Here is a 20,333-nt window from a genome sequence, read left to right as displayed (position 1 = left end):
TACCGATATAATAATTAATACATTTCCCAGCCCTAATTATTAATAGGAACACAATAAATCAAAAATGCCAAATTGATCTACAGAATAACTGGGGTTCATGTAAAATGAACAAAATTAGGTAGCAAAAACAAAATATGGTTGTGTTGACACATTCTGTAAAGGCTGTTTTATAATTACATGTGTCGAATTTAATTTATTTTAATTACATAGTAAACATGATCTTATATTTGACTATTTTAAAGCCTTGGCTGTATTTGTGCTTATTATATTCTTTTGTCTGTGCTAATTGCTTTTGAATGGTATGTTTTCTTTAATGTTTTTGGTTCTGCCATTGTTTTACCATTTGTGCTTATGTGCTCTTGTATGTATTTTTTTTAAATGTTTTTTTTTCACACTGTCAGTCTGCTTTTGTCTGTGCTTCTGTGCTTTTGTGTGATGTCTTTTTAATGTGTTTTGGATGCCATCGTCCTGCCAGGGACTGCACATGAAAATTAGTGATCACGTTAATTAATGTCCATTGTCCCGTCTTGAATAAAATAAACATTTTTAGAAGGATAAAGACCCAGACCTGGAGCATCCTAAATCTGCATCAGTTATTTGTGTCCAGTCTGGCTGCTGAGGGAGAAGAGAAAAATAAAATAATAATAATAAAAAAAACAGCCCAGTCTGTGCTGCTGCCAGTGAGGAATTCAGGTTAGTCCCAGAGGACATCACACCTGTCAAGAGAAGCAGGATGCAATAACACCCTCCATCCCAAAAAATAGATCTGAGGAAACATTATCTAATATAATGAAAAATAGATCTAAAGGAACTGACAAAGCAGATAAAATTGGAAAACAAGCTTGGAGTAATAGCTTTGATAGGCCTCTCTTGTATTTAGTAAGCAAAAAAAAAACAAAAAACAAAAAAAAAAAAACAGGACAGAGCTTAAAATAAAAAACTTTAAATGAAGCTGTAACTTAATTTGGCCCCAGTGTGACAGACTGGGAGGGGATGGTGGAGTCAAACTGGTTGCAAACAGCCTGAGGAAGTACCTTCTTTTCATTTTTTTTCCCTTTTCTCTCCACCGGGAGACCGCCCATATGTGCGTTTAATCCACATTTCTCCTCTCTTCCTCCTATTTTACCATCACTGTCCTGCTCCCAAACTGCCTTTTTCCTCCTCACATGCTTTTCTCACTGCAGTCGCGGCTCTCCTCTCCTCTCCTCTCCTCTCTCTCTCTCCCCCCCTCTCCCTCTTTTTTTTCCTCCTATTTATGAAAACGTCACTTCAAGTCCCTCCCTGTTTGAATCTCATTAGTTTCTTGTGTGTTTCTCCCTGTCAATAATCCTGAATCCAGACTCTCTCTATTTCCATCCCTCTCTATCTGTCAATCAGCGCCGCCTTTGAACTGAAAACCACTCCGACCAACTTCAACTCACTCAATCCGAGCGGCTCGGCTCCTTCTCCGGCTTCCTTTTTCTGCCAAGATTCCCCCTTCTTTCTTTTTTAGTTTTGTACCAACACGCCAGAGCTTTGGAAAACGCCAATATACAGACCCCAAACTTAAACTCGGACTTTTCCAAGATCACCGAGATCAAGGGTTTAAAACTTCGTGTTTTTGCCCCCTCGCGCAAGAAAAAGATTTTTGCTCGGGAAAAATGCCGCAGCTCAACGGCGGTGGAGGGGACGATCTGGGCGCAAACGATGAAATGATTTCCTTCAAAGACGAAGGGGAGCAGGAAGAGAAAATTTCGGAGAACTCCTCGGCAGAAAGGGATTTAGCCGATGTCAAATCTTCGCTCGTAAACGAGTCGGAAACGAATCAAAACAGCTCGTCGGATTCAGAGGTAAGTAAGTTTGCAGATTTTAAAAAAAATGGACACTGCGCGCTGTAAAGTTAGGGGCCTGTAACTAACATTTGTGACATGTTAACACTCATAGAAAGTTTCCTATCAGCCCTCACCGTGTTAACTTTAACGCAATCCCTGTGTTTCATTGCATTTCAAGGCGGAAAGACGGCCTCCGCCTAGATCTGAAACTTTCAGAGACAAAACAAGAGAAAGTTTAGAGGAGGGTGAGTTTCTGCTTTATTCTTCCATGACATTACATGTGCCTGGCGGAGGGGCAGCTCCTCCGCTAAATGCATTTTTGTGCGGATAAATACAAAAAACTTCTCAAGGCCACTTTTATAAAAAAAAGTTTTCTTCTGTTTCCCCCCCCCCGCCATGTTAGCTGCGAAAAGGCAAGATGGAGGGCTGTTCAAGAGCCCACCGTACCCGGGCTATCCATTTATAATGATCCCCGATCTCACAAGCCCCTACCTTCCCAATGGATCACTTTCTCCAACAGCACGCACAGTAAGTTCATTTATTTACCACTGTATGTGCACACACACTCCTCACACACACTCCTAACACACTCCTCACACACACACGGACACACGGAGGCAGCCAGTGTTTGCAGTGTTGTCACCCAGAAGAAGTGCAGCCGATATAAAGCCAAGTTTTGCAACTGCTCCTGAAGTGTACAGTACAATGGCATGCATGTGTGTTTGCTAGCATGCTAACAGTGCTAATGAAAAAGCACATTATATGGCAGCTCGTGTGCACATGACATTTTTTTTTTGCAACTTTTAAAATAAATGCACGAAAAATAAAATGTAAAAATATAATTATTGTTAGAATTCTGTTCTAATTATTATTATTATTGTGCACGGTCTGCTACAAGTGCATGTTTTTAATAATGCACTTGGCTTGTGTTTGCACAGCCTCATCAAACATGCCCTTTTTTCTAACGCATGAACATTCAGACCTTTACACTGACTTTCTGACACGCTGTAAAGCAATGCAAAAAAAAAGCACACAAATAAAATCAATATGCAAATGAGCTTTTCAGGGTGATTTGCATGTGTCAAAACGTGTTAATACGCTGTAAAGACCAAAGGTGCATGCATTAAAATTTGACAGCTTTTATTTTCTAAAATATTAAACAGTGATTTTTCTTTATTGATATATATATTTTTTAAAAAACTGTGATTTATTGAATGGAAATTATTGTGTTGGTGCTCTGCATGTGCTTCCAATGAGGAATCCACCGCCTTTATTTAAAAAAAAAAAAAGCATGTGTGCCATGTAAACCCATATTTATAAATAAATTCATGTTATTTTGACACAATCAGCCGTGCTATAATTATGCACACTTACTCATTTGCTCAGCACCTCGCTGCTGGTCCCACTGGGCAAAGGCAAATCTTTAAGCGGAATAATTTTCTCAACCATGGGTGTTTTTTTTTCTTTTTTCTTTTTTTTTTTTGCCCCCCTATTTTAAACGGTTGCAATTACAAGTCTGCACTTTAGGACCTGTCATCTCATTTTACAAGGTTAAGGCAAAGACCAGGCATTAGGAAATATGACCCCTCCACCTCCACCCCACCATACACCACCACCACCACCTCAGCTCTGGCTAACGAAACTGATATTTGTTACCTGAATTTTTTTTTTGTGCACACCTTGAAAATAAATGACACATAATGCCTTCTTTTGTGTTTGACACAATTTCTGCTTCTGAGTTGATCACCCAGAGGCTTCACATGAAATAATTTCTGCTGCTTTTGCACAATGTGTGTGTTTTTTTTTAATAGTTATAAAAGATTTTATCTTTCCCGGCAACATGCACACATGAGAACATTTTGCCATTCTTCTCCTCTTAGTCAGTCGGCCTTGTTAATAACGCTACCGGCTGCTGGTATGTGGAATTAGTCACTCATTATTCTCATCAGCGCTGACACAAACACACACATTCACACAACAACACACATGATTTTGAACTGAGGCACTTCCTTGTTGCAGTGGCAGAGGTTTTGGAGTTGTCTTTTGTGGCGATCACAGTACTCGTAGTCCGTGGTGCGCTTGTTTCATTGTGCTTATGCAGCAGTTAGAAAAGCAGTAAATTGTGTTGCATGGCTGGAGGATGCTGCGGCGAGACAGTGGCGACCTTTGCTCTCTTAATTCCAACCCTGAAATACTATTTTCAAACAATATTCAGAAAAGGAAACATCCTTTTTAACATTTTAAATGCATGTTCCTTGATTTGTTACCTGTCGTCTTGCACCATTATTTTGTACACATGATAAAATCATTAAAAAATCTTAAAACTGATTATTGAGGAGGTAGACAACATTTATTACCTCTTAATTTACAGATCTACCTGAACAGCGACTTTTTCGGCTGGCGGTGATCTTCCCACTGTACAGCCTCGGCCCCCACTGTCTGCAGCGCCCTGTGTGTCCAGCCATTAGAGCTTTGAAGTCAGCGGTCGCTGTAATATAAATGTATTAGACTTAAAGCTGGCATAAATAATTCACCTGGACATTGATTAGCTGTCTTGCTCCCTAACATGTCATGTGAGGCACTGAATATGACTGCTAGTATTATTGCAATGAGACTTTTCTCTGTCTGGTCACGAAAAAAGGGCTTTGATTCTCACTGCTTTTCCCTTCATTTTTGCTCCTCTTGGTTTGGACGATGCTGTGGTTTCATGTCTTTCAACATGTAGGCCTTAAATCTGTGGTTTTTTGTTTTTAATAATAGGGATTTTAAATTGAGATTTTTAAAATTTATGTATGGCAACATTTTCAGAGCAAAATTCTGTATAAATTTAGATTTTTTTTCCTGTCAGCTGCCACTAATCTGGACATTTTACCTTGTGTCGGTGATTTCTATTTTTGCATGACTTAAGGGGGGAAAAGAATTCCTGCATGTGGCGGTTACCATAATTTGTCTGACCTCTGGGAGCCATAATCAGCGAGAATTTGTTTTTCCTACCACCTAAGTCCAAGGAGGCTCACAATTTAGTATCATTTAGCAATTTGACATGACGTTGTGCCCGGGCTTTAAAAGCCTTCCTGTCCTCCTCTCCTCCTCTGCCGTCTCCCTCCTCCCTTAAACCTCACACAAAGGCCTGCTGGATCACTGGGTGCAGGTCGAATTGGAGTAGTGGCCTGCCCGGTTCACCCCAGTTTTCTATCTCCTTTCACTTTCCTCTCCCTGTCTACCTTTTGTTTCCTGCCGATGCTAACACAGGTCTCGTGAAAAAAGGTGGCGGGTTAACTCCGGTGCTGTGGGCTAACATCGCACCTCAACAGGTCTGGAGACACAGAGGCTCAGGGAGGCAGAGCGGGATCTGGGCGGCCAGCTCTCCTGCATCGGGGGCTGCAGGGCCGTAAATCCGCTGGCTTTATTTACTGCCTCTCGGACTTATGAATGTTAAGATATTTGACGCCACCCCTGGCCCCATAATTCTCCAAGCCTGGAGACTTTTGGCGGAGGTTTTGAGTTTCGACGTATAATTACGAGGAGTTTAAAAAAGAACAAGAAAGTGGAGGTGGGAGGGGTGAGGGGGGGTGAAAATGCAACACCAAGCATCCACCGCTGTGTTTAGAGTGAAAAAAGACGCTCCCAGAACCCGTGGCGATTCCACTACAAGACAGTGGAAAGGCTTTGTGTGGTTGAAACAATAGCTTTTCTCCCCTTTTCCCTCTTTGTTTCACTTGTGTTGTCGTGCCAGGATCGCTCACGTCGCTGCAGATTCACCTTTCTGTAAAAAAAAAAAAACTACACACAGCCTGACTACTTCCTTTATCATTTTTTATTTTAGGGAAGAAATAATGGAGGATTTTCTGCTCAGATTATTGTAATGAACATGCACAAGTGAATGCAACACCAGCCGTCTTGCCTTTGTGCTCACGTGCACACACATCGCTGTGGCCTTATCTGTTATAATTGACACAGACAGACAGTATCTTTCCTAAACGTGGCAGCAGCATAAGCATAACAATGGTATATCATATGGATTATGTGTGTTCGGCTGCTGTAAATGGATTTTTTGGCTGTGACAAGAGGAAAGATAGTTTAATGCGGATTTAAAGGATAGGGCCCACACCTTATCAAATTGGCTTTACATGTTAATGGGGCCTAATTGGTGTCCGCAGGGGGTTTCGTGGCACGACCGCGGCCGCATTTTGTGCCTCTAGCCGCAAAATGCACTCTGAATATAGTTGGAAGGTTGCGCTCCTTTTGTCTTGCAAATCACTTTTGTTTACAAAGTATGGCGGAAGCGGCTCCCGCTCTCCATCTCCCTCCCACTACTCCTCTCTTCCTCTCCCTCTCTGCTGTTTCTCTCATCCTATGCGAGGAGAGGGGAAAGAAAAGGTCCTTATTTTTCTTCGACTCAATAAACAGTCATAAAAAGCACAATCTGCTTTGGATTTGAGGAGTTAAGTTAGAGAAAGGGGTGGGGGCTGGTGGTGGTGGTGGGGGTGCTGGGAAGCTAAAGTTTGGCACCATTAAACTAAAATTGGGGCCTGCTAGACATTAGCGGTGCACACAGCACATTCTCGGAGCTTAATTAGTCCAAACTGTAATTGTTCATGGTCTGCCAATAGGAGTAATGCTCAGGAAAAGTGGAGTTGCACTAAATCGGCCCAGGGTTTTTAAAACAATAAATCACTCGCATATTTGTGCCGTGATTCAGATGGAGGCTCGACCTCTCCCATCTCGACATGTGGTAAATTGTAAAGTCAATGAATCGCAGATGTAGGGGTGGGGGGGCTGGTGGTGGTGGTGGTGGGGGGACTCAGAAAGAGAAGGCAGAGGGAGTACAGTAAGGTTTTGTTAGTGCCTGGTGAATGAATGGAAAAGATTTGTGCAGTAAATATTTACCGAGGAGGCAGATATATATATTTTTTTTCTCCCTCAGCTAGCGGGGCTTAATTGTCTAATGCTGATGATGTTGGCAGGCTGAGCCGTGTGAGAGCTTTACGCGCGCTCGTCGATCTGTCACTCTGCTTGAAACAGCACAGAAAGGCGAAAAAAAAAAAAAAAAAATCAGTCAGTTTGTGAGTGTGTTTCTAATCAGATTTTTAACTAGTGCAAAGGGAGCAGTGGTTCCCTGGTGACGGTGTGAGCCGGGTTTGGGTGTAGCTAATGTTCAGCTGCAGTCAAGTCTGGTTTGGGGCTGAACCTTTTTCTAATTAAATCATTGACTTCATTGTTTTTAATGTAATAACAGCTAATCTGATGCCTAATTTTGACTTCAATGTAACAGATTATGCCTGTTACTCATTAAGTCACAGCACAGCCTGGACGTCTTTTCTTTCTTTCTTTCTTTTTTTTTTTGGAGTTAAAACAAATTATTCGTAGACTGGTTGAATCCATTTTCACCTCCTTCCCTGTATCCTTCCCTGTTTCTGTCAGTGAGCCACCACACTCTGCTTTTCTGTGCCTGAGCAAAGAGAAAAAAAAGGCATTAGTTTAGCAGCTGTGCACTGGTGCCCCCCCACAGCCCCCAGTGTAACCCCCCTCCTCCCCCAGCAGCAACCCCCCCCCCCCTCGCTCCCTCTCTTTCTCCCATGCATTTCTATAGAGCTCAACACAAAGATAGTACTGTACATCTGGAATGCAACTTTTGTCATCTGTTAAATATAGGCTAGCTCTGCTGCTGGCCCACAGGGCTTGGGGCTCCCTGAAATATGGAAATTAAATTATTCTGTGTGTGTGTGCGTGCATGAAGCCACCAGTTAAATTTGTATCCACATACGGAGCTTGTTGCTTTATTTTTATTTACTGTTTTTCCCTGGTAGACAGCACATCTTGCACTCCCTTCCCTAGAATAGTTGGCAAGTTGACTTTTAATTTGAAAAGCAGGGCAGAAATATGCACAAAACCTGATATTAATTTGTTGGTTTTTTTCACCATTGTAGGGCTGCAACTAAGGATTACTTTCTCAATTAGTTGCAGGGTTAAACTTACATGTTTTTTTTTTTTCCCACTTCCCTGGTCAGGCACATGGGTCACAGATCTACTTGCCCAATGTCAATTTTTACTTGCCCGTGTACATATTGTTTTATTTATTGGCAACGACAAGTTAAGTTCATTGTCATGTTTAAACTATGGCTGCAACAGCTATAAAATGTCAGAAAATAGTGAAAGATATCCAAGTCCAAGGTGATGTCTTTAAGTGCCTCTTTCTGTCAATCTAAAACCCAAATTTATTCAGTTTAATATGATGATAAATGGCTAAAAGCAGGAAATCTCCATATTTGCAAGGCTGAAAACAGCCTTTTCTGCCATCTTGCATGAATAATTACAATTAACCGATTATCAAAATATTTAACTAGTTTAATTCTTTTTACTACTTGCCAGTTGGGCAAGTCAGTTGCTAGATTCACTCGCCTGACATGGCATTTTACTTGCCCTGGGCAAGCGAGCAGTCTATATAATTGAGCCCTGAGTTGTTTGGTTTATAAAATGTCAAAAAATTGTGAAAATGTCGATCAGTGTTTTCCAAAACATGAAGTGACGCCCTCAAATGTCTTGTTTTGTCCACAAGCCAAAGATATTCAGTTTACTGTCCTAGAGGACTAAAGAAACAAACACACACATTTAAGAGGCTAGAATCAGATAATTTTGTTTTCTTAAAAAATTACTCAAACCAATTAAGTGTTGATGAATCGATTAATTGTTGCAACTCTAGACCATTTTCTCCTTCTGTTTGTCACTCTGAAGAAAAAGTCTGCATTTCTTTAATATTTAAACACGAGTTTGTAACAGAACATTGCTCTTTATGAATTTTAAACTCTTGAAGGACAGTGCATAGCTGCTCCATTCATCCCTGTTAAGTGGCCCCCAGTACAAATACACGTGTTGACAGTGCTGGTTGGTGTGAATGTGAAGCTTCCTCTCACTTTCCAGCCAATAGAGTGAAGTTACATGGCGCTGTTTCAAATAAAGACTTATTGAAAACAGCGATAAGATCATTTGAAGTGGTATTTGAGATATTTCAGATTTTATTGGCATTGTTACTGCACTGCATCCAGCTGAAAAGATAAGGTTAAAATGAGTATTGATCGCATCTTTTAGATATGAAGGTTATGGCTAGAGATGAGCTAGTTTTCAAAACATGATTACCCAGAATTACAAAACCATTGAAAATGTCATTTTCTAGCGAGAGAGTTTGAGTGTTGAGGAATTTTTCAAGTATTTTCTCCTGCAGAGCTGCAAACGCACATCTAACCATCTTCTAACCAAAGTGCATTTTTGATTGAAGAGAAGAAATCCACAGAATGTAAAGTGCAGGATTATTTGAGCTGAGGTATAGCACCAGAAATACTTCTGGTATGTGCATTTCTGTTTTTTTCTTCTTTGCTTTTCCTTGCCTGAATGTGCATATTTCTGTAAGTTCATTCATAATGGGAGCAGAGTGCTCCAGTAGCCAAATGAGTTCACCAGTAGCGGAGGAGTGGGAGGGAAAGCAGAGGGGGCAGAGAAAAGCGGGAAATGTGTGTTAGGGCTGTGTGTGTGTGTGAGTGGAGGGGGGACGACGGCAGCGGGGGGGCTGGGGGTCGGACGCACAAAAGCCGTCTGAATAGAGCGCATAATTGCTGTTAATGCCAGGGCAATGAGAGCAGCGACAGTTCCTGGTTAGATGTCCAAACAATAGTGCCCCTAGGCTTCACATTTATCTTCCCGTTTAAAAAAAACAAAAAAAAAAAAGAGAGAAAAACCCCAGCAGGCACTGAGCGCAGAGGAACACAGAGCAGGCAAGTTTCAGTTTTCAGCCACGCTTGACGAGCAGGCGTGTGTTCATGTGTGTGGTTTCTAGCCCACCCTCTCCTCCATCACGTTGCTCTCCGCGCTTCCCACCCTCGTCGTCATCAAAAAATTAGCCTTAAAAGCTCTGGGTGAGAGGGCCGCTGTGACGCCGGAGGAATTCTGGTGGTGCCGGCCTTCTGTTTGGATTGTGGAGTGTGTATGGGAAGGGTCAAAGTGCACCAGCGCCGACATGCTTTTCGTTGAGAAAGGAGCTTCCCCTCTCACCCCTTTTTTACAACAACTGATAGGGAGTGCTTGAGTCTCCACTGGAGTTTTTTTTTCCCCCCTAGTTTGCGCGCGCGTGTGTCTGTGTGTGTGTCTGTGTGTCTGTGTGTGTGTGTGTGTGTGTGTGTGTGTGTGTGTGTGTGTGCAGGGAGGAGGTGCCACACTGCCATCACAGCTCTTAATGATCATGTCGGGCTAGATAATGACTAGCCGTGCCAGTGTGCAGTGAACACCTGTGGTACACCAGCCTTTTATGGATGTGGTAGAATGCTCTGGAACGTACCACAGAAGAAGAATCTCATTCATGCTAATATCTTTTTTTTTAAATACTTTGTATTAATTATTTTTTTCATTTTCGCTTTGGAACGTGAATTATCAGACAGTTGTGGTAGAAAATAGTAGCATGTCACTCATCAAAAAATGTCATTTTTCCACATAAAATGGAAACATCTTATTATATCAGTTTATCTTGTGGTGGTTGAGCTCCTATATTCTGCAGTACATGGCTGCAATACAGTGTCCGACTGGGCAAGTGGTAAAAAAGAATTAAACTATTTTGACAATTAACTAAGTACATTTTCATGCAAAAATGGCAGAAAATGCTCTTTTCAACCTCTCAAATAGAGATTCCTTGGTTTTTGTGTTCTTTAAACTGAATATCTTTGGGTTTTGGTCTGAGAAAACAGGACATTTAAAAACATCACATTGAACTTTGTTGTTGCAGCCCCAGATTAGACACAACAATTAACTTTAGCCTTTGTTGTTGTTATTTGATAACCTCTTATAAATAAAACAATTTGTACAGGGGCAAGTCAAAATTGACATTAAACATTAACATTGAACCCTGCAATATTTTGATTTTTTATTACATGGGGCTGGCTAATATATTGATATTATATTGATATTGTGATAGGAGACTGGATTGTGTCTTTGATGTTGGTAGGACTGCATAATTTCTTAAAATATAATTGAAATCACAATATGACCAAGTGCAACACCCAAATCTGAGAAGCAGCGATTTTTGAATAAAGGTAAAATGTGTGACAAAACAGCATTATAATGAAGTACTGTTGTGCTGTAGAGATGCTCTGGCCTACAGATGTTGTTCTCCAGATGTAAGAAAACATGTTTGTTTTGTACAGAGCACAAAAAATGTCACATCGCCATGATTTTAATACTTTTTTCCAGCAAAATTGCAATACAAAAATGATCATTCCCAGTGATCGTGAATCTGTAACGCTGTAAAAATAAATGCGATATCTTTTTTTTCACCATATTGTGCAGTCAAAGATTTTGGATACTATTAGAATCTGATATGTCATAAATTTAGTCTTTTCCTGGTTTTAAAGGCTGTTCTATTATTTGTATTTACTCACTTAGTCATTATATAAACATTACCGATGATTATATGTCAAAAATCTCATTGTATTAATATTTTGGCAAAGCACCAATAATGATCCCTGTAATATTGTTGTAATATTGACATGGATGTATTTGGTCTAAAATATCATGATAGGTTATTTGATTTTGTCCATATTGTCCATATTACACGATATTAAACATAAATAATATCAAACTCTTTGTGCAGTATCAACATTTGTTCAGCTCATCCAGTATATTATGCAGATGGTGTTTTGCAGCAGTCTTGTTTTTGTACTTAGTTTGTATCTCCAGTCTTAATGCAGTCAAGGGAATTTCTGTATGCAGATAATCTGTTCAAAATGACTCTGATGGGAAGGAGGCACTTTGTGTGTGCTAAACACATAATGGAGGAGTTTAAGGTGATAAAACTCCAGTCGATGTATTTTTAATCTACTAATTAAACTTTTAATTGTAGCAGGATAAGCTCCAAGGAGTGTGCGTGTGATTATGTGTGTGTGTTTGGGGAAGCGGAGCGAGTCCACTAATGAGGTGATCGTCTGCTTGTTTGTCGTTAAAGGTGCTGGATTCATAACTGCCTGCAAAAGGTGAGGGAGGTTTTAGAGCGCAGGCAGAAATAAATTCATCTACTAATCTGCGGATTATGGTAGGATTTGGAAAAAAAAAAATGTTGGCGAGATTACTTAAAAAATGCACAAGGCTAATAAAATGTAACCCCTTTGCACTGGCGTGCCGTGTGGAACAACGTTAGATTCCTCCTTTTTTTTCTAGTTGATGAACCAATTCCAGTGGAAAACAGATTAAGAGTAAATTCCCATGTTAGCTCTTAAACCAGCTGTTAGAAACCTATTTACACACAATAATAATACGCCTCTTGTAAAGAGACAGCTGTCAACTTGTGTACAGCACTAGATAACATTTCATGTGAACAGCTTGTCACATCCACACATGGCCTGTGCCTAGCATGTGAGCACTGAATTGCCAGCCATTGTGCAGGTAATAGTACATGGACTGCATTAAGTATTTATTTTGCTCCAAAATTCAGCATCAAGCAATGTGATTGGTTTTGTGAATTTAGATAGATTGAAATTGTTTTAAGTCTATAAACAGTACTTTACAGACTGTGCACTATAAAAAAGCATACAGTGGAATCTAACAATCTTTTCTTAAATATATTTATTCATTCACGTTAATTAAACTTAAAATTTCTAGTATTTAAAAACAGTTCTTCTGTCTTTTGACTTGAAATGATGAGTTGAATAACTGTCAAGAGTTCAATCAATTCAGTTTTTAAAGAAACACGATTAACATATTTGCAGACTTTCTAGTGTGAGCGAAGAGTTGTTGGTTCAACTAATTACCTTAAGCTTATTGAACATGTTTTTTCATGTACAACTCAGGGCTTTAAACATCTTGTTTGTCAGTCCAACCCAAAGATATTCAGTTTAATATGATGATAAACAGAGAAAAGCAGAAAATCTAATAGAGACTCTCCATTTTTTGTTGTTTTGAATCATTACAAAATTACCTCAACTTGGCTTTTCAACTTCAGCCAACTTAAAATTATTATATTTTAAATGATTTACATTTTAGATAACCTTTCAAGCAGTATTTGTTTTTCCTCTTCCCTCCTCTCCAAAATGGATCGTGGCATTTAAACCGTACTTAATATAAAATGCATAGCACTGAAACTGAAAACACATGTATGAACATTGTTTTAGTGTGTTTTCACTTCTTGCACACCCCCCCCCCCCCCCCCCCCACCGTCCTCAGTATTCATTCCACTCCAGTGAGAGGCCGGTGTGTCAGCAGTGTTCAGGGTCAATTCCAAAAGTGAACAAATTGACTCACGGCACTGAGTGAATTGTCAGTGGCCTCCCTCCCTCCAGGGGTCAGAGTGAATGGAGTGTCTTGTTTGGACAACTGTCCTGAGGTGAGATGAGTGGCCTTCACCGTCCAGCCAGAAGGGACGGACTGATGGACGGTCGGACAGAGGAACCAAATGAAGTGGCAGACAAACAGATAGGCAGGAGGGGAGGAACGTGGCACTGTCGAGGTGGAAAACAATGCAGTCTAGTCACCCTGAAATTGCTGTTTGATTGAAATAATGACCTGCGGTTCAGTTGGTGTCCACTGCTGAGGCGTTGACACAGGGAGGAAGTCTACCTATAATAAAACTGAGCATGACTGACAGCTGATTTACTACCTCTGTGGTAAATATTAAATTTGTGCTGCACTTGAGTTTACAGACTTTGGAACAGGAATGATGGGTCTTGGGTCTTGACCCAGAACGGGACACAAGTCTTATTCCATCAGGTTCTCCTGTAGCAGTCACTTTTCAGAACCGTTGAAGTGAGAGATTTAATTTCTTATTTGGTTTGGAAATGACTTAAGTGGAGTAACCCCCATCAAAGTCCAGAATTAACATCACAAAATTCCAAAGTTTGTCTTTTGTGGATAAACAAGAAAGGAGACACTGGCCTGTAACAGATGTCTTGATTATAAGTGTTTAATCCTCTGTTCTCCCAGACTTGGCTTGTGGTGAACACCTTAACATAATATTATTTTTCAGTAGGAGCGAAATTGTTGAGGTGAAGCCATGTATTTGTACTTGGTAAATAGGTCAATTTCAATTTGAAATGAAAAATCGATCAAAATGAGCTTTCAATTTCAATAATGCAAATCAAAAACAGGATGTGTGATATTTTTTTTTATCTGTGTTCAAAAAACCCCTCTTCTCGCTGATGCTCTCGTTTCCTTGTGTGGGTCATACAGAGGTGTCAGTATTAAACTGAAACGGGTTCATGACCAATTTAAAAACTCCTTGTAGAACGTTTAACTGCCCCTTATAGTATGAAGCACTTTTCTGTGACTGCAGCAACGTGTTGGGACGGAGAGACGCTCACTTCCTACCGCAAAACCCTCTAGCCACATATTGGGATTCAGATTACCCACAAGGCCACATTGGTTGGTGGCTTTTTGCAGGTGAGAACTCGAGAGTCTAACAATGGCACAGCTGTCAGTGCTGAATAAAAAGTGCAAACTGAATCAAATCCTGACCTTAGACATGAAATCTTTTAAAATTATTTAAGCTGTTTCAACTTCAAAATGAAAGTTCCCCTGCTGCCTTAAAAATGTGAGTTGTGGGAACGTGTCGAATAATTGGTTCAAAGTCGTTTTCTGTGTTTTATAAATGTAAAACCAATTGTGAACTTGAAAAAAGATTTAAGTTCAAGATATTAAGTTGAATCAACTAAGAATACAGAAATAGGGAATTAATTTGATACTAACATTTGTCTTAACATGTATTAAAGAGACACGACAAGTTTTAATTGTGTATGTTTTCTTCAAACTAGAAAAAAGATGGGTCTGAAAACTCAATTTTCAAGTTTCTTTCGAAATGTAGTTTAATGAGTTGAGTGAACTCGCAGCTGTACATTAATTTGACTCAAAAGGCTACAAGTAAGAACAACTTGTGTTGATAAATTCTGAAGTGGTCTGAAAATAAAACAAGAAATTTTAAATTGATTTAGCTTGAGAGTATTAAAATGTGTATATTTATGTTATCAAGAAAAAATTAGTTGATTCCAAATGAATTTGTGAAGGTCATGCTATGTATTTATATGATAAACACAGATTCTAAACATCTTTGTGCATTACAAATGGATTTCTACGTCATTATTTCTGTACAGTTTGTGTTCTGAAAACTTGGCTTGTGGTGAACACCTCAACATAACGTGATCTTTTAGTAGAGATTAAATCGCTGAGGTGATTCCATGTGTTTTTACGATAAATGTATTCTGTAAACGTTTTTGAGCGTTATAAACGTGTCTATTTTATTGTCTCTTGGCATGTAAGCCAAAGGTTAATTTCAGATATTGACCGTGAATCCGGAACCTGTTCACTCATAATGAAAGTTAAGATTCAGAGGCTGGCATCACGATTGCGGGGGTGGCCTTTGTGTCATGTGATGCACGTCACAGTGCCCTTTAGAACCAGGACGCTCTTTATCTCCTCTTTACTGCCCCTCTATCTTTATTGGCCGCTACACTTTGCATATTTGAAATATCAATAAAGATAAATTTCCAGCCTCGTCATTACAAGTGGCGTCAGGTGGTTAAGATTTCAGGACGGATCTGATGATTGGACTAATCTCTCCTCCGTGGGAGGTCAGCGTGGACTCTGGCGTTTAAGGGCTCTGGAGCATTTCTAGCATGAATCCAGTTTTGCATGTCTATAAAAGCCCTTTGTGTGTTGTGGATGACCCTTGCTGCTGTAAGGCCTGTATCTGTCTCTGCTCAGGCAGGCAGGCAGGCCTGCAGTGAGGATGCAGCAGCTGGCCGGGGCCCAGGCACAGGAATGCTGTGTGTGCTGTTTAAACAGTGGCTCGTCTCAGTGCAGGCCTGGAGGAGCTGAGGGAAGGAAGTTGCTGCATGTTTACATAGCTGAATTGTCCTTTGGGCCCCCCCAGTGTCTAATGCACTTCTGTTCAAACATTCACAAGTGTGCAGATGACCCCCACTGATGCCGGTGTTCACAGCTCTGCCTTCACCCTGCCTCTGCTCCCTGTCTGAATGTGTGTTTGTGAACAATGAAACAGCTAAAGACTGATAGCCACTACTTTCTTCCCTGCTGTGGGTGTTTGCTGCTTTAACCTGGAGGCTTGGATGATAGATAAAAAAGTATTTACAAGGCTCAATTTATCACACTGAGGGAAGGGCACGAAGAAGAGATGTGCAGACAGATGAAGAGATAGAAGGCACCTCATTGCTCTAACCGAAGGTCTTGTCCAACAAGGAGCCAGACATTGACATACGGCGGAGTCGTCAAGCTAATTGTTGTTTGAATTACCTGTTATGATCCGATGACAAATCTCTCACACTCTTGCCACCAGAGCGGAAAATGTATCCGGGGATTGGCATGATCTTCGCGAGTGTGTAAACCTGGCTTCAACAAGATGGATAAATGCAATTATTGGGCAGACCTGGAGAGGAGAAAATCCATTTAAAGCCCGTAAAGCTAAGCAGGGGCCGTGGTTAATTCATTTGGCCAATTTACGGGTGATGTACGAGTGTCAGGGCACATTAGTCAGGCGGGGTAGAGGTGAGTGTGTGTTGGTTCAGTGGGTCGGGTGAATGTGGGTGTGTATTTTTTTTTTTTTTGTAGGGTGGTGCTACATGTGAAGATGCTCTTTGGTTGCAGAGCAGTCTCCTTGAGACCTGGTTCCTTGCCTCCCTCCACTCCTCCCCCTGTTGCTGTCTCAGCGGACAAAACAAATGGAGCCTGGATGTGGAAATGACAAAAAGATGCACTGAGTGCACTGAGTGGGAGGGAAGTGGGATTGCTTTGCAAATGAGGTGGGGAAACGTGGCTGTGGTCCGCTGGGCGGCAGAGTGAGTACCAGCATGCTTTGCCATACCAGAGAGCTCAATCAGGTCCTGTCGGCAGCCCCACATCCTGCGAGTTAAATGACTGCTTTTTCTGTATGCAGCATTTGTGGACCCACTGTGACCAGTCAGTAATTAAATGCCACAAAAGAACAGACCTGTAACCAGCTTCTGGTTCTAGGTGTCTATCTCTCAAGAAGTGTCTTTACAAACATTTTAATTTCCATGTACTTACAGGTTTTCTACAGGTCTTTAAAACGTCTTGAGGCCAATAATCTGAATTGTAGGCCTTAAATGGGTTTTATGCTGTTTTTACATCAAAATTAGTGTGTATATGCAGGTATTTTGAACATGGCTAAGCCATCTAAAAACAAGGGATTGACCCTTTTATCATTGCTAGTAGATCTGTTTGCCCTTTTTTCTGATGTGTACTGGTAAGCCAAGACTCAATATGTGTTTGCAGGACAGCAGAGAGAGACCTGTGTTCAACTCTCAGTATTTTTGTAGCTTCAGACTGAATCTCTGTGGTTTATAGTTTAGTTTCTCTCCTGTGTTGGTTGTACTTTCAGGCGCCTGCTTTATTTTACTGTTTTCATGTTTGCTTTTGTCTGATAGGAGACATGTTAAGTTACTGTTGATGGAAAACCCATCATTTCCTGATAAAACTTTTATTCTGATGAATTTATTGGTCTCTTGGAAATAATCAGTTTTTAAGCTGCTGCACCATGTGCTAGAAAAAGGTCAAATTAGGAACTTTGGGTATAAAGGCATTAGAATGGCAAAAATAAAACATAAAGCCACAGTAAAAAGTCCTCAGCAAAAACCCGCCATCACCCAATATTGTTCTGGGAGCATCACCAAACTTCAGCCCCAGCACGACCCACTTTGCACAACAACATTAACTCTTGCAACTCCAGTAACCTCCAGACAGTGTTTACAACTGCACCAACATTAGAAGTAGAGGTGCCCTGGACTTTACACATGGTAGCGAAACATCAGTCAATGAAGCCATGAAGACATAGGTGTTCCCTGATTCTAACCCTGCTAAAACCTTCATACCTTTTTCTGTGCCAGTATTGACGTGACAGCTTAAATTGCAGTCATAATGTTCTTGACTAGGTCTTAACAAGTCTTAAATTAAACTAGTTTAAACCTGCAGAAATACTGTATTTAGAAGTGAGTGGAAGATAATAATAACAATAATAAATGCTGCCGCAGGGTTTGTGTTAATGTTGATGGTGTTACAGTTTCACTCTGACCCAGACTGACTTTGATACTCTCTCTGAACTCGGGGGAGTTTCAAATGGAGTTATAATTACAGTGTGGATGTCAGTGTTTACTGTGGCTACGCAGAGCCCTCAGCATGATGACCGACTCACCTGAGAGATCTTTCCCTCTGGCCCGAGTCCATCACACCTATGTTCCTTTTAGTTTGTTATAAAGAAATGTCCTTCCGCTGCGTAATGCTTCAAGTTATTTTGGTTTGTTTTCCTTGTGTAGTGTGGTCAGATGTATGTTTATCAATCCTTGCCACTCATTGACATTAGACGGCTTCGCTCTGCTTAGTCTGTTACACAGTCATTGTCTCGCTGGGGCGAAACCATTCAACAGTTACACAAGCTGAGCGGTATGCAAAAACAGTGGTTAGAGCATAGCCGGGCGGGTGAGAGGCGTTGAGGTAAGCTTTGGTTTACAGCTCCAAGCCACAGCCTGAATCAGGGCAGGGTTTGCTATCAGACAGAGAAACATGAGAGGCAAAGATCTCTCTCACTATGATGCCGATGCTTTTTAAGTGGTCGGGATCATACTTAAAGAGCCTCTTGGTTCTGTAGATTTGGATTGCCATGTGCACGCATGTTTTTGCAGTCTGTGTTGGAGGCAGTGTGTGTTAGCATTTGTCACCTGACTGCCAGGCAGCCGGCCTCAGGAAACCAGAGTCAGTGTGAATGCCGAGGCTTGTCAGAGACAGGTGCCAGCGCTGTCGCCCATGCCTGCTGTACAGCAGCTGGGGAAAGACTGCAAGGCCCACAGTCAAGTGTGGGCCACTGGGATACTGCATCAGCTAGAATTCCCTGCTGGTGGGGGATCAAATGGGCAGGCCTTGCTGCAGTCCTGTGGCTTAAGGCTGAAACATGGTGTGTGCGCCTGTGCATGCACCTTCAGCAGCCACTCGGCATACTGTACATACATAATTGCATTGCAGTTTAATAGGGAGAGATGTGATTGTGCTCTGAAATAAACTTTCACATTTAAAAATCATATTTATGCCTTAATCATTGTATGTTTTAAGTGATATCCAAATAAGCAAACTGAAGTACTCTTTCAATCTGAAAATGGCAATTAAACAGCTGAACAGATTCTGTTAATGTTTTTAAAAGATTTTACAGGTAAGAATTAAACATTTGAAGTCCAGCTCAACTGTTGTTTAGTTATGCAGCTGCATTTCGAAGCAGCTGGAATCGCATTGCACACACCAAGAGGCGTGCAAAGCGTAATGTTTCTAATTTTGAGAGATAGGATCTTCACACATGCTACATCACTGCAGACGTGAGAGCTGTCATGTGAGCACCAACAACTACAGCAGGCATGTAATGGCCCTCATGGTTAGAAGTATTACACTATGTAACATCTGTTGCATAATTATGAATAGGAAAAGCAATAAAATGCTTTCTAAAGATCTGATTCGGCACTTGTTTGACAGTGTGTTTTAGCCCTCGATGGTTGATTAACAGAGTCTGTCTTAGTTGCAGTTTCACTTTAATTAGGAAATGCGAATATAGACACCAGTGTTTGGCCAATAAATAGATACATCCCTAATTTTAGATCAGAATTTCTTTGTTAACCTGTCATAGCAGTAAAAATACAGACAGACTAGTAACAAAATCATCATGTACAAAAGCCCCTTTAACCTCTCTCTGTTAATGTTTTTGTGTCGCTGACTTCCTATAGAAGTACTGTGAACATTGTGGTATTAAGCAGCAGTGCAGCTTCCCTCTCAAGCCGAGAAATGGCACAAGTGGAAAGTTGAACAGGAAACCTCCCCCGTCCTCTCAGGATAGTGGGGTTGTGGATGTGCCTGGGAGCCATTACTGTAAGCCCTCTGAGCCTTCTAGGGGAAGTTCCATGGACCCTTTTCTTCTCATTTTCTAGCCTCGCCTTTGGGATCACACAGAGTGCAATCTGAAAATCCTGTGCTGTAAATATGCAGATCTAGTCATCATCTTCTCCTGATCCGCCCGCTCGCTTCTTCCCAGATGCCTGCCCACCCTCATGGGAGAACAACTGCTGTCTATAGGCCAGTGCAATTCCTCACCCCGCATGGAAGTTTTCGATATGCTCCCACAGATCATTTTACATCAGTAGACGTGCCTCTCAACACAACTGTTCCCAGTTAGTGGCGAGCTGCCAGTCTTATTACGGTCACCAGTAGGACAAATGTTTTTCACTACCACTGTGTGCCGTTAAATACTGTGTGGTTTGGTTAAAAAGTTTTTCAAGCCTCTTATGCTTTGGTAAATTTAGACGTAAACACTGGTCTCAGCTGTGCACCATGTAGTCAAGTTTTGTTTTACATGGCATCAGAGATGTGGACACAAGTTACGCAATTCACATGATATAAATTTGATGACTTTAGACTCGACTTCACTTGACAAACTAATTGAATCAACTAACATTGCTATTCATTCCCAGCAAGTCGACACCTAATTCC

The 20,333-nt window shown here is 41.0% G+C and overlaps 1 protein-coding gene across 19 annotated transcripts in view; it reads left to right on the top strand.

Annotated features, from left to right (window-relative positions):
- The first annotated feature begins 1,254 nt into the window (after positions 1-1,254).
- tcf7l2 (transcription factor 7 like 2) overlaps positions 1,255-20,333 on the top strand; it is a 111,593-nt gene continuing 92,514 nt past the window's right edge. For 5 of the 19 annotated variants that reach the window (XM_084740189.1, XM_084740184.1, XM_084740186.1 and 2 more), the window contains exons 1-3: positions 1,260-1,829; positions 1,990-2,056; positions 2,215-2,339. In XM_084740189.1, the coding sequence (XP_084596315.1) occupies positions 1,641-1,829; positions 1,990-2,056; positions 2,215-2,339 (381 nt within the window). In that variant the 5' untranslated portion in view covers positions 1,260-1,640. Of the gene's footprint in view, positions 1,830-1,989; positions 2,057-2,214; positions 2,340-20,333 lie in introns of all 19 variants that reach the window. The other 14 variants (XM_084740181.1, XM_084740182.1, XM_084740173.1 and 11 more) reach the window with 8 other exon arrangements.

Source organism: Lutjanus erythropterus, chromosome 17 (genome assembly GCF_056507025.1).
Source record: "Lutjanus erythropterus isolate fLutEry1 chromosome 17, fLutEry1.hap2, whole genome shotgun sequence".
NCBI classification, from domain to species: domain Eukaryota; kingdom Metazoa; phylum Chordata; class Actinopteri; order Lutjaniformes; family Lutjanidae; genus Lutjanus; species Lutjanus erythropterus.
Note: the sequence above shows the minus strand (reverse complement) of the source record. Positions and strands in the feature narration are given on the sequence as shown.